At 40.7% G+C, this 23,546-nt stretch overlaps 1 protein-coding gene across 6 annotated transcripts in view; it reads left to right on the top strand.

The window, feature by feature from the left end:
* CDC14A (cell division cycle 14A) overlaps positions 1-23,546 on the top strand; it is a 179,831-nt gene that overhangs the window by 2,162 nt on the left and 154,123 nt on the right. For all 6 annotated transcript variants that reach the window (XM_043460526.1, XM_043460527.1, XM_043460524.1 and 3 more), the window contains exons 2-3: positions 475-565; positions 20,853-20,928. In XM_043460526.1, the coding sequence (XP_043316461.1) occupies positions 475-565; positions 20,853-20,928 (167 nt within the window). The remainder of the gene's footprint in view (positions 1-474; positions 566-20,852; positions 20,929-23,546) is intronic.

Below are 23,546 nucleotides of genomic sequence, written 5' to 3'. Positions count from 1 at the left end.
TTGCCTTTATCCTACTGTTGCTGGATCTTGGTTTTCGGGACACCTCCAACCACACCCCCCTGTCTCTCCTCCCTTCCTCTTCTTGAAGTCTCCGGAGCTGTAAGGGAGAGTCTCGCCTCTCTCTTCCCCTTCCGCAGAGGTCTGTAGATTTCTGAACCAAACTTGCATCTCCAGTTCAACGGGTACCCTCAGCTTCTACCTGCTCCCGCTGGCCTGAAACCAGGGAGATCTGGGAGCTCTGCACCCCACTGAGTCCCTCAGTCGGGCCCTCGACTCACTTCTCTAATTGATGTGCTCTTGGATCTCTGTGTCTTTCCGGGAGAGATCAGGTTTCTGCAAGAATTCCACGTGTTAATGGGGTCTTTAAATACCGGGTAGCAGTTGTTATTTTGATCCTCGTGTATTAGCACCCCCATACTCCACCAGCTTCCCTGCTTCTCATGTTTTCTCCCGTCTTTTAAACTTGTCTTTCAGATCGGTTATATTTTGCTACTTTAAGGAATAGACCAAAAAGCACAGTAAATACCCACTATTTTTCCATCGATGAGGAGCTGGTCTATGAAAAGTAAGTTTCTATATATTTTTTTAATCTCAGCTATTTAACTTGTTGGCTCTTGGGTAAGGAAATGCTATGCACCTTTATGACAGTTTTATTCTCCTTCCCCAGTGGTGCAAGTAACAAATCCAATTTCTTAGGCTCAGAGGCTGGGGAAGAGGTGCAGGGAAAGTTAAGGTAATTTGAACCTGTCATCACCTCATTCCTTTTAGTCCTCTGTCTGTATTAGTTCTTCCTACCACCACAGTAAACTGCAACTGTAGATTCCTAACACTCCCCAGAGCAGGGCCAGGGAGAGGCACCCTCTATCCTTGCTAGATTCTGTAATAGGCATGTGAATCAGTCACAGGGTATTTATTGGAGCACCTACAGCGTACAGGGCAGTGTGTGTATTACAGGTGCTTCAGCTTTACGGTTCACAAGACTTCTGCTGTATCCCAGGATGTTTTTGTTTGTGCAGCTCATATTTGGAAAGTGGGACTCACTTAGCTGAGTCCCAGTCATATCTATGAGTAAGATTTTACCTGGGTGGTAAATTGCTGCGTTATTTTATTTGAGTGTCTCAAGCGTCACTGCATTATTATTTTTTGCCTTTGAGGAAGTGGTATAGGAGTGCTGATTTACATTCTTTGGTTATTTGGCTTTGTGGGATTAGGATTTAAGAGTGAAAGATGCATGTAGGGAACGGTTTTCTGTGAAAGACTGTTGATCTACATGAAAAAGATTATAGTAGAGTAAACATTTAATTCAAAGAGAGAGGTCTTGATTTAATAAAAGCAACATAATAGTAAGGAATAAGAAGGCTGAGTTGGCTTGATTATGTCCTTTTATTAAAAGACTGGTGTTTCAGGGTAGTCAATATATTCTAACAGAAAATTTTACTTTCTTGCTGCTTTAACCATATGTCCAAGTACATGAACATAGTTAAATAAACTGTATTCATTATAGAAAGTGTCCTAGGACTTGTGCTGTTAAGGGGGATTTTGGGAGTTCTGCCTAAGGATTTGTGAGTACCACCAGGCGTTCGAAAAGTGAGAGTATTCTAGACCATCCAGAGCATATCTTTTCTTTGAGGGAAAACAATCTTTAATTGTCACTTCATCAGAGGGATTCATGAAACTGATGTCTTCAGGACATTTCTCTTACTGGTGCTGGGAGCAGGATGCTCCTTGAATGACTGAAGCAAAGTGGGAATGAAAGGGCCCTTTGCTGCTGCTCATGAATGCCCAGAGCTGCTGCAGCAAAGAGGTCTGAATCCCTGGTGTCAGATTACAGCTCTGCTCCTAGACAGAATGGAGTACTGCACTGCCTACTCCCTGACCTCAGGTACCTGGATGATGTCACTGCCAGCAGTGTTTCTGGAGTATTCATTCTGTTGTTGTGAATGTGCGTTGTTACCGCTTTCTTTTTTGTGTGTAGAGTTTGGGGACCTCTCGCGAGTCTGAGGGTAGGGACAGTGTATATGCTCTTATGTTCAGTTCTTCAGTGATGTGCTGGAGGTTAATATGTCACTGAATAAACCCCAGGCATTAAGGTCTCAGTTGCTTCTTTTGGGATTGCTAGATGATAGATCTAGATCTAACAGGAAATTACGTTTAGTCAACTAAACACAGTGCTCAGTGGTTTGATTCTGATACTGATATATGAGGAAAGATTTTTGTGTGATTTTAATGTTAGCATTTTAGGATAGGACTTCAAATCACATTCTTCTTATACTGACTCTACTGTATTTCTGTAAAGAAAGACTTGCTGGAAAGACCATCCAGTTTATATGGTGAAATTTTGATGTCATTTGAAACTTTGATAAAGACTTCAGTCTGCGTGGTGTGTACTTCTTTTTGTTTGAGGTGCCCAACTTCTGTGCCACAGGAGTAGCTATAGTTCTGATCACCCACAATTCCATTTTTTGGTCACCTTGAACATTATACAGGGTTAGATGATGTAGTGAATACAATGAAGATGGATACACGTTACCTTCACGGAGCTCCAGAAAGACAGGACTGCAGTGAGAGAGAGAAAAGATAACTGCCATAGACTCACATACACCCCTGGGCTGGGGAGAATTCACGGTCGGGGGAGCACATTTGGTTGAGGGGTTCAGAAAAGGCTTCATGGAGGAGTTAAGACTGGCTTGCAGAATGGACAGAGATGGGAGAGGAGAGATCCCAGAAGCAGGAATAGCAAGGATGAGGAGGGAGGTTCTAGAGTGTCTTCAGGGAATAGTGAGACCTCTGGTTTTTCTGGTGTGTATACAGGTTCAACTTGAATCTGAAGTTGAAAGGTCAGCTGGGCAGATTGAGTGCCAGGGTTCCCTTAATATGCCATGGGACTCTCTTGAGGATTTGAGGGCAGTCCAGGGTATGACTGGTCCTATGCTAACTGCAAATAATGGCACATTTCATCGAGGATTTAAATGCATGTCAGGTGCTCGGTGCTCCACAACTATTAATTTATTTTATTTTCACATCGGTTTTTAGGCAGTTACTGTTATTATCCTTAGTGTGCAAACAACGAGAATAAGGGACAGAGAGGTTAGGTAAATTGCCCAAGGTCACAGAAGTAAGAAGGAGCAGACCTGAAATTTGAAATCGAGCCCCCTAGTTCTGGAGTACGTATGTGTGTTCTGTGCTTAGTCGTTCAGTTGTGTTTGACTCTTTGCAACCCTTTGGACTGTAGCCCTCCAGACGCCTCTGTCTGTGGGATTCTCCAGACAAGAATATTGGAGTGGGTTACTGTTTCCTCCTACAGGGGATCTTCTGACCCAGGGACTGAACCAAGTCTCCTGTGTCTTCTGCATTGCAGGCAGATCCTTTACCACTGAGCCATCTTTGAAACCCTAGAGGACATATATCTTCTCTCAAAAAATTAATATGATAGCATCATTTTGGATGGATTAGAGAGGAAGTAGAACCCGCTTAGAGAAATTCTGAAATGTTCAGGGGGATGAAATAAATGCCTTGATTAGAACTGGTGGCAATGGTGGTGGAAAGAAGAGCTCTGAATCCATGTGATTTGGCAACAGATCAGGTACGTGGGTTGGTGCGGTGCTGAGGAAAAAGAGGGGTCCAAGAAGTCTTTAAGACAGCTTGGGTCACAGTGAACCTGCTGGGGCCATTGACTGAAACAAGAAGTAGGGCAGAAGAACTGGCTTTCATGGGGAGATCAGGTGTTCCCTATTGGTCAGATTGGAGGGAGGGAGTTTATGGGATGTGCACATCAGGGTTGAATATCACATAAATTAGAAGTCCTTAAATTTGGAGGTTTTCCTCCAAAAGATGATAAAGCTGTGAGGATGATGTAATTTCTGGGAGCTAGAGAAAAATATCAAGGGCTGTATTTCATAGGCATGACCAGGATGAGAGGAACCAAGGGAAAGAGGTAGTAATAAGCAGTCAAAAAGATGGATCAACTCTGAAGGAGAGAGAAGAGAGGGGAGAGGAAGAGAGGAACAGATGCAGTGGAATCCATCTCGTCAGCATTGCTTTTAGGATGTATTGAATTAGACCGCAGAGACCTTTGAAGGACGAGTAATATCAGAGTTCTTCTGTGACAGATAGCATATAGTGAGGAAAACTTGGACTATCATATCAGATTGTAATTCTCTAAGGAAAGGAGAGGGCTTCCCTCGTGGCTCAGCGGTAAAGAATCTGCCTGCAATGCAGGAGCCTCAGGAGACGCAGGTTCGATCCCTGGGTTAGGAAGATCTCCTGGAGGAGGGCATGGCAACCCACTCCAGTATTCTTGCCTGGAGAATTCCATGGACAGAGGAGCCTGATGGGCCATAGTCCATAGGGTCACAAAGAGTCAGACACGACTGAACCGACTTAGCATGTCTGCAAGGAAAGATTATTAGTATATGTGATCACACAGGGCCTTATACAGCCCTCTATCTGTGTACTTATTTACGGAACATGTAAGTGAAATGCTGCCTTTCTGGCTAAATTATCATCCTGGAAATGCAACTGTTATTTTTTGAATTAAATAAACCAACAAATATTTAAATAGTAAGGCTTTGTTCCTCTTAAAGGAACTAAGGGCAAAATTTCTCCCAGCTAAAATTTTAGAACTGATTTCAAGCTGACTTTGCCTGTGGGGTTGTTGGAGTGGGGTGTCTGCTGTAGTGATAGCCCAACACCTCTGAGTTGGATCTGGGGAGGCAGTAAAGGCCCTGAAGTTTCTTAATCCTGGTTTGGTAGCTACCAGCCCTGACACCTGTCAGGGAAGGAGGCATAGATTGGCAACCCAGACCCACAGGTGCGTCTGCTACCCGCCCCCCACCCCCAGCAACTGTCCGCGAAGCTAGTGAAGAAGGGTTAACAAAGTGGCCTTATGAGATCCCAACTATCTATTAGAAATGAATTTTCTCTTTGAATTTTAAACAGAAGTTACCACATTAGTATAAAGGCATGAGCAATTTTAGTAAAATGTGGTTGATAATAAAGCATACATTTATCCTTGGGTTATGATTTCACAGATCAGAATTAAAATCAGAGTATAAACTACCACACTTGTGGGGAAAATGTAGCCACCGAAAAAGGGAGCCTTTTAAAGATTTGTCTGTATTTGATTAAGCTACAAATAATGCACAACTTTCCAGAAAGGCTAGTTCTTTGGTTTTGGAATTGGGCCGTGTAATCCAAATAGAGGCTTACTTTTTATAACTTGGCTCAAATCCCTTTTGGCTTGAAAGTTAGCAAAATCAAATATGTTAATTGCTATAACTTTGTGGGCCCCTCCTAACAGTGATGGGTATAGAGTTGAATGTTTCTGCATAGAAAGGAGACCGTAGAAGTCTTGTCCATTTTCATTTCTTCTGTCTTCGTGTTTGCAAAGGTACTGAAAATTCAGGAGAGAACTCTTCATGGACATACTCTGGGGACTGCATATTAAGCAGTTTCTGAAATGATTCAAAGAATTTCACCAAATGTTTTAGCATGGAAGAATGAGCAGCCTCTAATGAGGACTAATTAACTAACTTGAAGATTTAAATCATTTAAAATGTCCAATTTTCATTTAAACCTTATTAAAATGGCCTGATATTAATACAATTGGTAATTTTGGGATAAATAATTTATAAAAGAATGATTTCTTATATGTAGCTTGCAGCACAGGCTTGAGTTGAAGTGTGAGACTAGGACATCTTTGAGAGAAAGACAGAAAAACTTCTCTTGCTTGGAAATATTGTAGGAATAGAAAATTTAGGTTAGATAGAGGTAGGAAGAAACCCTTTTGGTTTTTCAGTTTTTATTTAGAATTTAATGTGTAACAAGTATGCTAATGTCACGGAAAGCTGAATGCCACCTAAGCATATGAACATACACAGATATACACAGATATGTGATCTTATATAGAGCCTTGAAAGTGAAAGTTTCTCAGTTGTGTCTGACTCTGTGGCCCATGAACTGTAGCCCATCAGGCACCTCTGTCTGTGAAATTCTTCAAGCAAGAGTACTAGAGTGGGTAGCCGTTCCCTTCTCCAGGGGATCTTCCTGACCCAAGAATCGAACCTGAGTCTCCTGCACTGAGGCAGGTTCTTTACCTTCTCAGCCACCAGGGAAGCCCCTGGGCCTAGAGCCTTAGGCCATCATTTGGTACCTCAAATCTCATTATAAGTTGCTATGATATAGACAGAACAGGAGATACAGTTGAATTCAGAGACACATTTCACCGTGAGAATAAAAATAAAATTACAGCAACAGCTAATATTTATAGTCCCATGACAAGCTAATATTTATAGTCCTATGACAAGCAGTGTTCTTTGTATACATTAACTCAATCTTGGGAACAACCCTAGGAGTTAGGTGCTATTATTGTCACCACTTTATGGATGAGGAAACTGAGACCCAGAGAGGATTGTATAGAGCTGAAGGTCATTGAGCTAGTAAATTTACCCTGAAGTCACGTGCTCATGCTTCCAGCAAGTTCCCATTTGTCCTGAGCCTGAGGCTGGTAAAGAGGGTGGAGAACAGCTTTGCCCCTCCCTGGTTCATGTGACCCTTCTAACTTGAGTGGTGATGGCTTTGGCAAGGAATGGGCTGCTGACATTGTGTACACCAATTTATGTCCAGGCTGTATTTGGATATGTGTGGTAGTAATTAAAATGTTTTCCCGCAACTCCACTTCTGTGGGTATGAATTTGCTTTTTCTCCTTTCAGTGGACTGCCCTGCCTAAAAGAGAGCGAGAAAATAAATTGAGTTAATTATCATTGTATGTTAGTAGGAGAGGTGAAAACAAAAGAAGCCCAGTTTTTATAAGCTTAAGAAAATTCTTTGCAGGCAGACTGTGAAATGTTCTTGCTGCTTAACTGGTGTCACTTAAGATGTAATGATTTTTGCATAGAATTCTCCTAAAAACTCAGGAAACCCTTTAGCTTTTAAAAGATGGTATAGGTTTCTACTTTCTTCCCGTTTTCTCCTTTCTCTCATCCTAATCTTGCAGAAATAACACAGTTTTGTTCAGGGCCACTTTTTCCATTCTCTGTTTTGAACACAAGAGTTTTAGGTGTGTGCTTATGTATATGTACCTGTGTATGTAACCAGGATTATTATGCTGTATATGTCATGAGGAAATAGATATCTGTATACATTCACCAGTCAGTTCTTAATTCTGTGACCCGCTAGAGTCAACTTTTACTATCAGGATACTGATTTATTAAATACTTGCTATTTTGACCCTTTTGATATTCACAGTGGGGTCGTCGATTTCTGTTCTTCCTAAGGACAAATTGTTACTCAGTTCTTTCAATTTGCTTGAGGCAAGCTTGGTGAAAATGGAAAATGTAACTGAGGAGCTGAGGGCTCAGTTAAGACTGACAGGGCTAGTCTTCATCAGGCCGCCTGAGAAGGGGTTCAAGTGGGTTGGAGGAGAATCCTGTGAGGAGCTGTGTGCGGCCAAGTTCTTTGTTGGCCAAGTCACCACAGAGCGGCTTCATTATTGTGTTTGAGGTAGATCCCTAAGACATCAGATGTTCTCATTTGTAAGTTCATAAACATTCCAAAGCCGAAAGTAAATGACTTACACTTAGCCACAGCTTAATGCATCTTTGTGCTTTAAAGAGAAAGAGAAAGAAAAAAAGACTCTTGACATGTTTTTATGGGAAGTGAAAAAAGCATAATTTAAAAGTTGTAAGTGGTTGGAAATCGAGGAAACAATGCCGTCCTGGGCTTGATACTTTGTACTTCCACTGCAGAGCCATGGGTTTGATCCCTGGTGGGGGAACTAGGATCCCTCATGCCGCATGGGGGGGCCAAAAAAAAAAAAAATCCCCACTCCGCCCAAAACAAACAAACAAACAAAATATTTAGATGGGATAGATTTTGGTACAGAGCAGTATGCTAATGCTTTCGGGTTACACAAATACAGAAAGAAGGAAGTGTAAACAAATATAGTGCAAGGCGAGAAATGACAAAAGTTGTAAACGAATATATTAAAAATCCAAGAAAGGAAGAGATATTACTTACCAGAGTGATAAAGACTTCATAGAGTGATATTTGAACTAGTTTTTCAAGGGTGTGTAAGAGTGATGAGTATATTTTATGATATCTGTGAGGACAAGTGCTGCCTATTTTTGCTCACCACTGTATACATATATCTAGCACGGAGCCTTGCTTAGAGGGTGTACAAGAAATTTTAGCTGAATGAACGAGAGAAGAAGGAAAGAAAGAAAGATTTCAGTGTTGGGGAATAGCAAGATTTTGTTAGGTGAGGCAAAATACTTGAAGTTCAGAGAGGTCATGGGTGAGGCTGGACGCATGAGTGGGGACTGGCTTATGGAAAGCTGTTTGGATCTCAGTTCTGCTGGTTTATGAATGACAGGGAGGCTGAACAGAGCTCTGCTTAGGATACTCGTGTGACTGGGAGGTGTGGCAAGACTGGATTATGGTTACAGCAAGGGAACAGAAAGGCTAGGTGAGAGAGAGGCTAGAGGGGATGGATTGACTGTATTTGAGGCATTTGAGGGGTCAGGGCAATTGAAGGTTAAGTTCAAGATTTATGGTTTGGGTGATTAGGAGGAAGTGACACCTTAAAGTAGGGCATGTATGTAAATCAGAAGGAGAAGCTACCTTTTTGTTGCTTTGTTTGGGGGATGGGGAAGAGAAATAAAAAGGGGAGTCTACAATGAAAGTAAAAGAGGAGTCATTGTCTTTTGTGATCTTTAAGCAGAAAATAGACAATGCCTGCCCTGGATATCTAGCGATTTGCTTGTTTTAAAAATCTGGGAATGTGGGTGGGACAGCTGATCTCAAGTTCCTTTCTGGCTCACTGATTTGAAGTGGGCTTAAGTGTGGAGTTCATTGTTTCTTTAAAAAATTTTTAAGCTTTAATTTCAATTTACATTAAAAAAGTTGGTTTTGTTAATCAACCTAATACTTCCAGGACCACCAAAGAATCAGATGTTGAATGAGAACCATCAAAAATATTATTTTATTTATTAAAGCATGTAATAATCCCAGTCTTTGACAAACTTGGAATCATCTGGTAGAGCATCACAATTATTTGTGATGGTCAGTGAATTCCTTTATGGAAAACAGTTTCATAAACTATAGTTTTTGAATAAAGTGTTTCATTTATTAATTTAATATTTTGGTGTTAAAGATCTTCATGTCCTATTAATGAACTGAAGAATTTGCTAGTTAGGACATGTTCTTTTATAAAATTTAATTTTCTTTTGAGAACCAGAAGAGATGGTATATTTCAAATTTGCTCTTCTTGCTAGATATACTCTTACAATGCATTTATCTAGTCTTGTCTGGGAATGCGGCATTTCAGTAGGGCAGCTTCTACAAAAAGATGGAAAATTACATCTTGAAATATCAAAGTAGTTTTATAATTTAGGGGAACCTTTCTAAAATGAATCTACATTGTTGCTTTCTTAAAGAATTTACTGATTATGATTTACTTATTTTTTCTGTGAGACTTTATTACTATGAGTACATTGGTTGTACAGTTTCATTGTAATTCAGGTATAGTTTTAGGAGCTCCTAAAGGTGGCTGAGGCAGTAAAGAATCTGCCTGCAATGTGGGAGATCTGGGTTTGATCCCTGGGTTGGAAGATCCCCTGGAGTAGGAAATTGCAACCCGCTCCAGAATTCTTGCCTGGAAAATTCAGTGGGCAGGGAACCCTGGTGGGCTATAGTCCACAGGTTGCAAAGAATGGGCCACGATTGAGCACCTGAGTGACTGATCACAGCACAGCACAAGGAATAAAGAGATCTCTGCTTAAGTATCAGATTTGCTAAACATCTTTTATTTGGTAAGCATCTTTTATCTTATAGTGTTTTTAATCTAGTTAGTTTTTGTTGATGGATAACTCACTGAGTACTTCCTAGGTGTTACTTACTGTTGGATTGTGTCCAATTGCTCAGTCGTGTCTGACTCTTTGAGATCCCGTGGACTGTAGCCCACCAGGCTCCTCTATCCGTGGGATTCTTCAGGCATCCTGGAGTGAGTTGCCATGCCCTTCTCCAGGGGATCTTTCTGGCCCAGGGATAGAACCCAGGTGCCCGCATTGTGGGCAGATTCTTTACAGTTTGAGCTATTAGCTTGTGACATTTCTATCAATGTACCAGCAGCCACCAATAGTTGCCTCCTGCCTATGGTCTGTCTGATGAGTCTAATATGCTATGGGCATAGAAACCAGATATCACATTTTATTAGCCTTTGGTGCAGTATAAGGCTAAGTAGACTCCAAGTGAGCCAGAGACTCAAATGTTGCTAAAGGGCATGGGTTTGTGGCAGGCTTTAAAAGAAATAATATGACTTTGTTTTTTGGCTTACTTGTGATTCTCATTTATATTCCTGATTGAGATTTCTGAACTGGGGATCCTTGTGTAACTGATTTCTTATTCTACACATTTCTTTTTCTTTTAAGAGAGTGTGAAATTGATACAGCATTTATCCTTAGTCCTCATAATCAAATTGTTGATCATCTGCAGCTGAATTAATCTGAAAAGCTAAAAGCATTTTATTTTTAATCTAAGTGTGATGCAAAGAAAAAGGGTCAAAAATGTCTCTTCTAGGGAGCTGTGAATAGTAGGATTGTAAAATAGTGCCTTTTCTGTTCTGCCAGACACTTCAGTGTCAAATGTACTTCATTCTATGTGCTCTATAGCAGATTGCCTACAGCTCTAGAAAACTCAAAAGTAAAGTTTTAGGATGATTTTAGCTTGGCAAAACTCTCAGATACGACTGAAGGGGCTGCTAAGCAAAAAAAAAAAAAAAAGGAGTTGGGATGATGTATAGTTGGGGTGAGTCTTTTTAGACTGGGTGCCACTTTTGGAGCAGGTCACATTTAGAGCAAGCCAGACTCTGTGTGACTCTATGGACTGTAGCCTACCAGGTTTCTATGTCCATGGGATTTTCCAGGCAAGAACACTGGAGTGGGTTGCTCTGCCCTCCTCCAGGGGATCTTCCAGACCCAGGGATTGAACCCACATCCCTGGCATCTCCTACATTGGCGGGTGGGTTCTTTACCACTTGCACCACTTGGGAAACCCTAGTAATAAAGATACAGGCGAAGGGTAGACTGTGGCGGGGGTAGAAATGGGTGTTCCCCAATTCTCCCTGCACTAGAGAGGTGGATGACCTCCCATTCTCTATCCCCTTCCCTGTCCTTTCCTTCTTAGGTTATTTTTTGTCAATTTTTTTCTGTCCAATCCAGTTTTGTACCCAAAGCCAATACAATGTGCTACCTGATATCTTTCCCCAGATTTAACCTGGTTTAGAGGGATTAAATGGAAGAAGACAACAGCTTTGCAGATGAACCAATCACATCAACATTTCATTCATTTACTGTGCCATTTCATTCATCTCTGTGTCAGGTGCTAGGAATACATTACTGAGCAGATTTTAACTCAACCCTTGTTCTCATGGAGTTAATTGTCTGGTGGGCCTTAGGGAGGCTATTAATGAATATTCAGATATCAGACAGTTTGTAAACTCTCTCAAGGAAAGACCTACGATTCTTTGGAAGCACATAAGAATAGAACCTGGCCTGTAGGATGGAGTGGTGTGTGTATGTGTGAAGTGGGGTGAGGGTAGAGGTGGGGATACAGATGGAAGAGGGATCAGAGAAGAATTTCCTGAGGAAGTGTGACTGGAGCTGAGTCCTGAAGGGTAAATGGGTGTTAATTAGGCCAAGGAGGGTAATGTGCTAAGGGCCTGAGGCCGGAATGAAAAGAAGTAGCTTGCTTGGAGCTTACTAGTACTGAAATGGAAGTGGTACAAAATGAGGCCCCAAAGAGAAATAGGTGGGGGCTACATCATCCTGGCCTCATAGACAAGTTTCAGGGTTTTGGTTTTAATTCCAAGAGTTTAGAGAGGCAATGTGATCATTGCCAGATGTCAGGGTAATTATTTTCCTTTTCAGGGCCTCCCTTGCTTTATGACATGTGAGGAGGGTTAGTCTGTTATGTACAGGGGATCAGTCACCAGTCTGTTTTCTACCAAAGTCACATGTATACTCTCTGCATAGCTCTCTTGCCTTTAATACCTGCCACTGAATAAAGGGGTTAATTTACACTGCTTGAGAATGTTTCTATGGGAGTGAATTTTAATCTTGCCAGTGCATTCCTGAAGAAGTCTTCTTTTGCTTTTATTAATCTGAGACTCAAAGTGGGAGTGTTTAATTAATTGACTTGCTTCAAAAAGGGAAGTCACAGGATTACAGACCTTGGTGCTGAAGGTTCTCTGATATTTAGTCTTGTCTTCGTTGTTGTTGTAGTTCAGTTGCTAAATTGTGTTCCGTTCTACTCTTAGCAACCCCATGGACTGCAGCACTCCAGGCTTCCATGCCCTTCCTTATCTTCCAGAGTTTGCTCAAATTCATGTTCGTTGAGTCAGTGATGCCATCCAACCATCTCATCCCCTGCCACCTCCTTCTCTTTTTGCCCTCAATCTTTCCCATCATCAAAGTCTTCCAGTGAGTCAGCTCTTCACATCAGGTGGCCAGAGTATTAGAGCTTCAGCTTCAGCATCAGTCCTTCCAATGAGTATTCAGGGCTGTTTTTCTTTAGGATTGACTGGTTTGCTCCCTGCTCAGTCCAAGGGAGTCTCAAGAGTCTTCTCCAGCTCCACAGTTTGAAAGCATCAAATTCTCCGAAGCTCAGCCTTCTTTATGGTTCAACTCTCAGATCTGCTCATGCTTGCTGGAAAAACCATAGCTTTGAATATATGGACCTTTGTCAGCAAAGTGATGTCTCTGCTTTTTAATATGCTGTCTAGGTTTGTCACAACGTTCCTTCCAAGGAGTGTCTTTTAATTTTATGGCTGTAGTCACTGTCTGCAGTGATTTTTGAAAATAAATCTGTCACTACTTCCACTTTTTCTCCTTCTCTTTGCCATGAAGTGATGGGACCAGATACCATGATCTTAGTTTTTTGAATGTTGAGTTTCAAGCCAACTTTTTCACTCTCTTCTTTCACCCTCATTAAGAGGCGGCTGTTTAATTCCTCTTCATTTTCTGCCATTAAAGTGATATCACCTGCATGTCTGAGGTGGTTGATATTTCTCCCAGCAATCTCAATTCTAGTTTGTGATTCATCCAGCCCAATATTTCTCATGATGTACTCTGCATGGAAGTTAAATAAGCAGCATGACAATATACAGCCTTGACGTACTCCTTTCCCAATTTGGAACCAGTCTGTTGTTCCATGTCCAGTTCTAACTGTTGCTTCTTGACCTGCATACAGGTTTCTGTTTGGCTTTAAGGCAAAGTGGCAGCACTAACCCATTTTACAGAAGCCGCAGCTGGAGCCTCGGGTGGCCCCACTACTTGCCCCAGGTTAATAAGTTAGTAGGTGGAGAAGGTGTTTTGTATTTGGACGTCCCTAAAACCCTGGATGATGCACCAAAAGACAGGAGTGAGAGTTGATGTTGGGATTCTCTCCTTTCTTTGTGATCTCAACAAATGTCAGACTTTATGTAGGTAAATAAATAGTAGTGATGTCAAGTTTTCCTATCTTATAAAGCTTCTCTCTGAACTGTTGGTTTGTTCTCTGGCTATGTTGAAAGCACAGTGAATTTCAGGGAGAAAACTGTGAGGGTCTTCCCCTTCTCTGAGGGGGATACTCTGAGGGACATGCTTTCTGAACCCAGACCCAACACACTGAGAGAGCAGAGTGCATCAGTTAGAGTGAGTAGATCTTGAGAAGCATTTGAACTGTTGAATAGTTGGTCCAATATGGATAAACAGTCATGAACTATCTAGACTATTTAATATATATTCTATAATAGTCATATAGAAATGACTGTGATAGGAAAATTTAATATAATATAATAGGCAGAAAGCTAATTGAGCATTTTCATTCAATAGATGAGAATGTAGAGTTGCAGAGAGGCTAAGACTTCAGCCCAGGGACATTGAGTGGTTCAGTTGGGACTGGAACCCCTTGCTTTCCAATGGTCTTTAGTTTTCCATCCATCTGTAGTTGACTGATGTGGGGCTGGGAAGCTTCGTAGATGTGTAGCTTTTCTTCTCTAGGAAGTTGACATCCTTGTGACTGTGGTTTATTATACACGAGCAACAACTCAGAATTGTACTTTGATCTTAGGCTAGTGTTTGCTGAGCATTTGAGGCCTTTTTGAATTTTAATTGTTGTGAGTTTCAGCTACGTACAGGATCTTTATCATCAGACTGGAGGGATGCTGATAAATTTTAGTAATAGGGGAAATATTAGGTGTAGCGTGTAGCCTAGAGGACTGTGCTGGTTAATTTCACCTAAATTTTGCACATATGTACATACATATACATGCACACACATCACTGTCCTTTGGAGGAGACTGCTGTCTTAGTGCTTATCAGTGGTAATTATGTTTCCTTGTCTGTCATTGGGTGATGAGCTCCTTGTGGGTAAGGACTGGTGGTCAGCAGGTTCTCAGTGATATTTGAGTAATGGAATGAATGAATAGACGCAACATGTCAGCAGTGCTGATAAAAAAAAAATTGCAGAGTTGGCATGCCTTATAATCATCTTACAGACTTTTAAATATTTTTGGTATGGACAGCACCATTTAATTAATATGTTAACTTTTACTGCCTTGTTCAGAGTAGGTGGGCAAAATTTTGTTTAGTGAGTATTGCTTGGAATATAGTTTTATCTTTTTTGCTGATGAGTTGAAAATTTTCAGAGGAAACTTCTAATATGTAGAATAAGGTATCAGGAGGGAGGGGACATAGGTTTACCCGTGTCTGATTCATGTTGATGTATGGCAGAGACCAACACGATATTGTAAAGCAATTATGCTTCAATTAAAAAAGAACAGCAGCAGCAAAAAAGAATAAGACACAACTGTACTGTAAACAAAACAGTGATTCCTCTAGGAACAGACCCACTTAAGTTAGAGTTTGTTAGAAAAGCCAAACACAACCCAAAATAATGATACATCGTAATTGTCATGAATCTCCTGAGAAGAGGTAGACACGTTGGGTATAATAGAAATGCTTCTAGGCCCAATTTTTTTAAATTTAATTTTTGGCCACACCCTGCAGCTTAGGTCCCTGACCTGGTGCCCCTAGCACTGGAAGGTGGAGTCTTTAAGCACTGGACCGTAGGGGAAGTTCCTAGGCTTAACTTCCATTTCCTTAAAATCAGTGGGTCATGGGTGAGCCTGATCAACATTTGCTCTGTCCTTGGGCTCCCATTTCTTCATCCTATCCACATGACCTTCTCTTCCCTTTCTTCCCCACTTGTAGGACTCCAGTTCTTTTCATTTCTTTTCTATCAAAACAGGGAAGAATTTGATTTTAGCTATTTAACACTTACTGAATAAAAGTAAGTGTTGATTTTTACTTAATAATTCAGGAGTTTCATTCTAGATATTGACCTATAATTTTCCGACCTTACAAGGGGAAATTTATATATAGATACAACATATATTGGAAAAGGAAATGGCAACCCACTCTAGTATTCCTCCCTGGGAAATCCCATGGACAGAGGAGGCTGGTGGGCTATAGTCCATGGGGTTGTGAAAGAGTCAAACATGACTTAGCAACTAAACAACAATAATGATATATATGTATTGATAAGGGATAGATAGAGACAAGGGATATTTACTTGTGTTCATTCATGCATTCATTTGGAGAAGTAGCTCAGGGTACTCTGCAATAATAAAATAATACATCCATGGTTTTCCTTGCCCAAAGGAGATGTTTCCCCTCATTCTAGAAAAGTCTGGGCCCTTGCTTGGCTGTGGCTCTGGTGACCTCCTTTCTGGGAGTTGCCAAAAAGGAGAAGACACTATCAAGGGTCATTAATCTCAGTCTTAGGAGCCCACTCAGCCCTTGGGTTTCTTTATTGCATCTCTACAGGGCTTATCTGTGCCATTTCCCCTCCCCATTTTCAGTATCCCCAGCTTGATGACCTTCCAGTTCTCTTCTACCCTGAGCCCAATTCTTTTATTCTCCTGACTTGGTTCCAAGTTACCATAGTACATATATTATGCCTTCTAGCAATTATTTCAATTGTTACCAATTGATTTTTCTGTTTTCACATTTCCCTCTAGCTAATGGTCTGTCTTGTAAATGCATTTCCATTTTCCCCACCTCTGGTGAGGAAAATTCTTACAAAGACACATGTTGTTGGGAGGTGTCTTCTTTGTTCCTGGCATTTTATTTTACCTAAGTCAGTGACAGCCTGTCTTGGTGTGAGCAGTGAGCAGCTGTGATTGGTTTTTAGCACTCTTGACATTTTTGAAATGTTTTTAGCTTGTTATAAAATTATATACATTATATATATGCATACATCCACATATATGGTGCTGGTGCTTTAGTCATGTCTGACTCTTTGCAACCCTATAGACTGTAGCCTACGAGGCTCCTCTGTCCATGGAATTCTCCAAGCAAGAATACTGGAGTGGCTGTCCGTGCCCTCCTCCAGGGAATCTTCCAGACCCAGGGATTGAACTGTGTCTCTTATATCTCGTGCAATATAAAATGACCTTAAGATAGAGTTTGTTGGCTTTATATTTGTCTGTGACAATTCTGAACTTTGAAGACCTGTTCTGAACTACTCTTGGCTGTGCGAAATGTTTTTAAAATTATATTTATTTCTCTTTGTTCTGGGTCTTCGTTGCTGTGCAGGCCTTTTTTCTCTAGTTGAGGCGAGTGGGGGCTACTGTCTAGATGCGGTGTGCAGGCTTCTCACTGTGGGGTCTCCTGCTATAAGGCACAGGCTCTAGGGCGCGTGGGCTTCCACAGCTGTGGCTCGCAGGCTCTGGAGTGCGAGCTCAGCCGTTGTGGTGCATGGGCTTCGTTGCTCCACTGGAATCTTTCCAGAGCAGGGTTCCGTGTCCCCTGCATTGGCAGGCGGATTCTCAACCACTGGACCACCAGGGAAGCCCCTCTTGTTATTTTAAATTATTTATTTATTTCTATATCTCTAGTAGTGTTAGTTACTCAGTCATGTCCGACTCTGTGATCCCACGGACTGTAGCCGCTAGGCTCCTCTGTCCATGGGATTCTCCAGACAAGGATACTGGAGTGGACTGCCATTCCCTTTTCCAGGGCATCTTCCCAACCCAGGGATCGAACCCAGGTTTCCTGCATTGCAAGCAGATTCTTTACTGTTTGAGTTACAGGGAAGATATATATCTCTAGTTGTTTGTTATTTTTGTTTTTGTTTCTTTTTAAAAAAATCTTGATCAGTGTCATCTCTTAGCATAGAACATTTTCTGCAGGGATGGAAATGTTCCATTTCTGTATTGTACAACTTGGTAGACACTAGCCACATGTGGTTTTTGAACTCTTGAAATGGGCTAATAAGATGGGGGAACTGAATTTTTAATTAATTAATTTACTGAAATAAATTTATTAATTTATTAATTTAACTTCAATTAATTTAAATAGCCACATGTGGCTAGTGGCTGCCATATTGGAGAGTGCAGATCAACTTAAGAATAAGGTCTGTATTTGATTTACTTTTTCCTGTGTTATTGGAGTATACCAATTTATTTTCATGGTGTTTGGTGAAGTGAGTTTGTTCATTAACCATGTTCCTTCCAAAAGTATTCATGGCTAAGCGGGCTGTAATGTTAGAAATAGCTTTGAGTTTGGGATTGAAATTGGCTTGTGATGGTTAGTATGAAATTAGAGTTCGATGACTTGAATTCTTTATGCTTTCCTAAACTTTGTTCACAGCGAGTTAAAAAAGCTGAAATAATCTTAACTAAAAATTCTAGATTTACCTTGAAATTCTACATCTCAATATTTATGTTCAACTAGCAAAAGAATCAGATATGTTAGTTAAGAGTTTTTCTTACAGTAACCCAGGGACAAGGAAATCTGTGTGATAGAAACAAGGCTGCCTTAAGCAGTGCTGATAGGTGCTTATTTGCACAGTCCTTGGCTTCCCTGGTGGCTCAGAGGTTAAAGCGTCTGCCTCCAATGCGGGAGACCTGGGTTCAATCTCTGGGTCGGGAAGATCCCCTGGAGAAGGAAGTGGCAACCCACTCCAGTATTCTTGCCTGGAGAATCCCATGGACGGAGGAGCCTGGTAGGCTACAGTCCACGGGGTCACAAAGAGTCGGACACGACTGAGCAACTTCACTTTCACTTTCATTTTGCTTCTCTTAAGTGAATTCTTGTCTACAGGGCTTAACTGGTCAGTAATTAAATGTTATAGGTATAGTTCCTTTTGGATTCATGGGTATTTTGTTTATACTTAGAGCACAATATCACACTGGGGGCTTTAGAAATAGATCAAGAATTTTAAATTTCAAATTGTTGCAGCTTTCCTTTTTGGCAACTCTACTCAACTCTCATGAAACCTGTGTGGAGGGACACCTAATTTTCGTGTTACTTTGAATATAAATTACATGTTACCAAAATATTGTCAAGTTGTCTGACATGGTAAAATAAACAAGTTTAGTACTCTTTGCTTAAGTAAGGCAGGAGACTGTTGGCAGATTTGTAATGACATATTTATGATAGTGTATTTTGCGTAACAGAAAAAATTAAATAAACCCTAGTTTTTATTTAAAAAACTTAAATAAGGTTCTTTGGGGGATGCTTTTTTTGGGAAACGTGTTGATATTTAGTAAACTTATGGCCTAGGTTAAATTGAATTTGGGCATTAATGAGCAAAATATTCATAATGCGGACTTATTTCTGTCTGTGAATGTCGTTCAGTCGTATCTGACTCTTTGTGACCCCATGGGCTGTAGCCTGCCAGGCTCGCCTGTCCATGTAATTCTCCAGGCAAGAATGCTGGAGTGAGTAGCTGTTCCCTTCTCCAGGGTGTCTTCCCAACCCAGGTTTGAACCCAGGTCTCCCGAATTGCAGGCGGATTCTTTACCATCTGAGCCACCAGGGAAGCAGACTCATTTGTTAAAGTTTATTATGAGCAGTACATTCTTCTAAGCATATTAGGCATGAGATACTATCACTGAGTGAAATGTTTGCACTATAGTTGGCCAGGTAGAATCCACACTTAAAAAGATAATTCATAGTATGTGATAGTGTATGAAAAGAAAGTGAAAGTGAAAGTCACTCAGTCATTTCCTACTCATTGTGACCCCAGGGACTATACAGTCCATGGAATTCTCCAGGCCTGAATACTGGAGTGGGTAGCCTTTCCCTTCTCCAGGGAATCTTCCCAATCCAGGGATCGAACCCAGGTCTCCCACACGGCAGGCTGCTTCTTTACCAGCTGAGCCATCAGGGAAGCCCAAGAATACTGGAGTGGGTTGCCTATCCCTTCTCCAGCAGATCTTCCTGACCCAGGAATAGAACCGGGGTCTCCTGCATAGTATGTGTTGTGGGCCAAAAGAATGGCTTAGATGATAAGTTTTGGGAACTTTGACAGAAGGATGGCTAGTTTTCCCTTAGGATGAGTGGAGAAGTTAGGACTTGAACTGAATTTTGTGGAAGCTAGAAGGTATTAAAAAAGAAAAGGAGAGCATTGCAGGCAAGGAGACCAATGTGAGCAGCAGCTTGGATTAGGAATGTGCATGGAGTATTTGGGAATGAAGAATGGATGTTTGGAATGAAGATTCTGTATGGGACTTGTTAGGAGAGATTGGTCTGGAAGCCAGGAGTGTGATTTCTGAGTCAAAGAATTATTCTGAAGGGAGTAAAGAGCCATTAAATATTTTTGAACAGTGGGAGGATGTGTGAGAAGCGAGATTTTCTAAAAATTAATTTCTAGTGTGGAATACAGGTTGATTGGGCAAGAGAGAGAAAAAATTTAAGTACTAAAGATGTGAGATGAAGAAAGACCTGGACTTTTATTGCCAAAGTAGGAATAGAAGAGGAAGGATGACTTAGAGTAATAGCTTATTTGGTATATAAGAATTAAATTAATATTTACTTGCCTGCCCCATTGTGATTAGGAGGTTTCATGTCTGAGAGACTGGAAGATGGAAAATGTTTTCAGTCTGGAAGGCTGATTGGAAGGAAAGATGGGTTGAGTTCCAGGTGACAAAAGGCCCAAAGATGGAAAGTCCAGCAGGTAGTTGAAGATGGGAAAGACTGGTGCTGGATCTCAGGTTAAAAGCCGTCTGTTTTCCATGGTGTTATCATTTAATTTATAACGGCAAACTGGTGACTCTATCCTGGAGGGGATGTAAAGGAGTGGAGGGAGGGAGCTGAGCCAGGGTGTTATGGCATAGAGTAAGTTCATGGAGAATGAAACTGAAAAAAGACTGGACTTAAGGTACCTGAGAATTGAAAGCAAGGTTTGAGAGGAGCAGTTGGAATTGGAACGTAGGGTGCATGAGCTTTTAAATAAAACCAGGAAGTACAGACCACATATATGTTTTGTTCATGTTGGTTCTTTCAGTATCTGCTTTTTAATTTTTTTACTTAATGTCCTGGCAGGGAGATAAAAGGAGGTGGAACTCAAAGCAGTCTAAATAGTGACCTGTTATAAGACTGCTGGTGGCTCAAATGGTAAAGTGTATGCCTGCAATGTGGGAGACCCAGGTTTGATCCCTGGGTCGGGAAGATCCCCTGGAGTAGGAAATGGTAACCCACTCCAGTACTCTTGCCTGGAAAATTCCATGGACAGAGGAGCCTGGTAGGCTACAGTCCATGAGGTCCCAAAGAGTCGGATACGACTGAGCGACTTCACTTCACCAAAGAGTCGGATACGACTGAGCGACTTCACTTCACTTCACTTCATAGTAATTGGAGGGTATTGGCAGGGTGAAGTCACTAGTTATTTGGGTCTCTCTGAATCAGTTATATACTGACCCTTATTCCTGAAAATAATTGAAACTAATGAAATAATGAAAATAAAGCTGAACATTGATGTTAATGAAAATTATATTTTTACTAAATACTACTTAAAAAAATCTCAGTTTCTATGCAGATTTTGGACCTCTGAACTTGGCAATGGTGTACAGATACTGCTGTAAACTAAACAAGAAACTAAAAGTGAGTATTGTGCTGGTGTTTATATTCTGATATTAAACTTTTAAACTGTGAAATCTAACCAGTGGGATTGCTATGCACGTACCATTTAGTTAGGTAATCTTGATCTTTGGAAACTGCAGTGAGTAGTTCACCTAGAAGTTGATACTGATCTACCTGACTACCCCACAAAGGACATGTTAACCTCTTTCATTTTTCAGGATCAATGGAAACTTGAGCCATTGGAATAGTGATCTAAGAAAGCAAGCACAAATCCTTTTACGTTGTTGTTAATGAGTCTATCAGGTTCCCTCCTAGGATGATTTTTCTGAAACCTTCAGGTCTGCTCCTAGATGCTGTTACCAGGCGATAAAAGGGGGCTGGCTCATCATTGCACAGCAGGAGTTCTGGAGCATAGGCTTTTTCTGTCTGATCAAGATTGAAATGTTTGCGTTTTTTGAGTGCCGTCTCTGTAGCGTTAATAGCCAAGTGAGAATAATGAACTAGCAGCAACAGAGACTGAACTTTACCTATTATGAAAGAATTTGGGTCATACATTCACTGTTCATCTGTATGTTTTTATTTTACATGTAGCTTTCCCCCCTCTAAAATTCTAAACATATACGAGGAAAAGTGATATCTATACTCCTAGTTTTGGTAAACATTTCATCACATAGAAGGAAATATTTATCTTTTTCTCTCACCTTTCTAAATGAGGATCTTAAATAAAATGTTTCAATTTGGAAGGTGAAATCTACACAGCAGATTAAGTGTTAACCACTAAATTATAACACTCAGTTTAATCTTTCTGCTGGGCACAATGTTACTGGTGTGACATAGTACAATGCCTTATACATATTATCTGCTTAGTGGTAATTTTTTTATTTGATTGATTTTTATCCAATTTAAGCATGAAAAGCAAGTCTGTCATGGAGTATTTCCTGTAAAATATGAATTCACAAATTTTTGTCATTTAACTCAGAATGATAAATGGACATGGAATGAAGCTAAAGAGATATTTTTAAAGTAAACAAACATATAATGTAAGATCTGTTGTAATCACCTTTGTAGGGAATTGATTTTGAATTTATTGTCTGACTTGAAAATGCATAGTATGTACATTTCTTTAACTGAATCTACTTAACATTTTTCAGAAAAGAAGCTACTCCCTGTAGTTTAAAAGATAAAGTTAAAAAAATTTTTTGACATTCGGTTTTTTATTTTTAATAAAGTTTTTATAATCACCAAGGAAGCAAATAATACCCCCCAAAGAATTTAATAAAAATATTTAACGGACTTTTAATAGATAAATTAACAAGGGTAAGATAACTCATAAATAATTGAAATCCTTTTCTTCCTTTTGAAGACCTGGGACTTCAGTTCCTTGATTAGTAGCATGTAGTTGGTATAAGCTGGGTGTTATAATCAACAAAGTGGAACCAGTCTTCTGTGTAGACTGACTGAAGAGAAAGGAGTCATTATTAGGGAAACAAAACTTCTGGTCTGACTCAGTGTTCTATATGTTGTTGTCGTCAGTCGCCGAGTCGTGTCTGACTCTTAGAGACCCCATGGCCTGCAACACTCCAGGCTTCTCTGTCTCTCACCATCTCCCAACTACATAAAAGTAGATGGATTGAATTAAGATGATTTTTCTATCATATTCTGTACTAAACAGTATGAGTAAGTGTATAAAGGACTTGTTTTGATTTGCTTTCATTTACAAAGCTTTCTTTCAACATTATATAAATTAAATAAGGTTCAGGACAGTCCTCTCGGTTCATTTCGGTGATCAGATAATCTGATGGATGCCTGGAATGAATGACATTTTTAGCTTTAGTGCAGTTAATGGGCACCTTGTTGCTTGCTGAGGGAATGAATTTTAAATGTTAAGTCATGGGTTATCTCAATAAAGCATACCAGATAGAATCTGTTTATTAGAAGAAAAAGATTTGCTTTACCAATTCAAAGCTACAGTCACTTCAGCCTTGTGGAATCTCAGTTTCCTCTAAAATAGGGATTATAGAGCTCTCAGAGAGACGGTTGGGATTATATATGTCTAGAGGTTAGAAAACAGATTTAAGAAAGCTTTGTGAATTTTGAAGTCCTATACAAAAGGCAGGTAACGTTTGTGAACTCTGATAGAAACTACGATAAAGACAATTCTTCAACAAAGTTTATGAACACCTTCTCAGTTTCACAGCTATCATTTCCATATGAGAAAGCTATCTGGTATAATTTAGGAATCTAGATGACCAGAGTCCAGCCTTCTGGTTTCATAAGTGCAGACAGGGAAGCCCCGGAGAGGCATGTGACTTGCTCAAGGATGCAAGGTAGAGTCAGGGCCAGGTTCCCAGGCCCTGGGCCACATCATTCGTGCTCTCAGCTCCACCCTTCCTGGTGACTGCAGCCTCTGGTTTGTCACCTTCCTGTGGTCACCCACGGCCCAGCCCTGGCTCACTTCTCCTTGCTGTCCCACTGTGGCCTCATGCCTCCTCTGCCTCTTTTTGGCTCCAGTGATTGTTCCTGCCACTCTGGCTGCTTTGCCCCCAGGAACCAGACTCTAGGCTTTCTGATGTTGAACGTGCCCTCCTTGTTACGTGCCTCCCACGTTGTCTCTCTGAGCCTTTTGTAATCTCCAGGCC

Source organism: Cervus canadensis, chromosome 2 (assembly GCF_019320065.1).
Source record: "Cervus canadensis isolate Bull #8, Minnesota chromosome 2, ASM1932006v1, whole genome shotgun sequence".
Taxonomy (NCBI): Eukaryota; Metazoa; Chordata; class Mammalia; order Artiodactyla; family Cervidae; genus Cervus; species Cervus canadensis.
The sequence above is the reverse complement of the archived record's forward strand: the minus strand, read 5'-3'. Positions and strand labels throughout refer to the sequence as shown.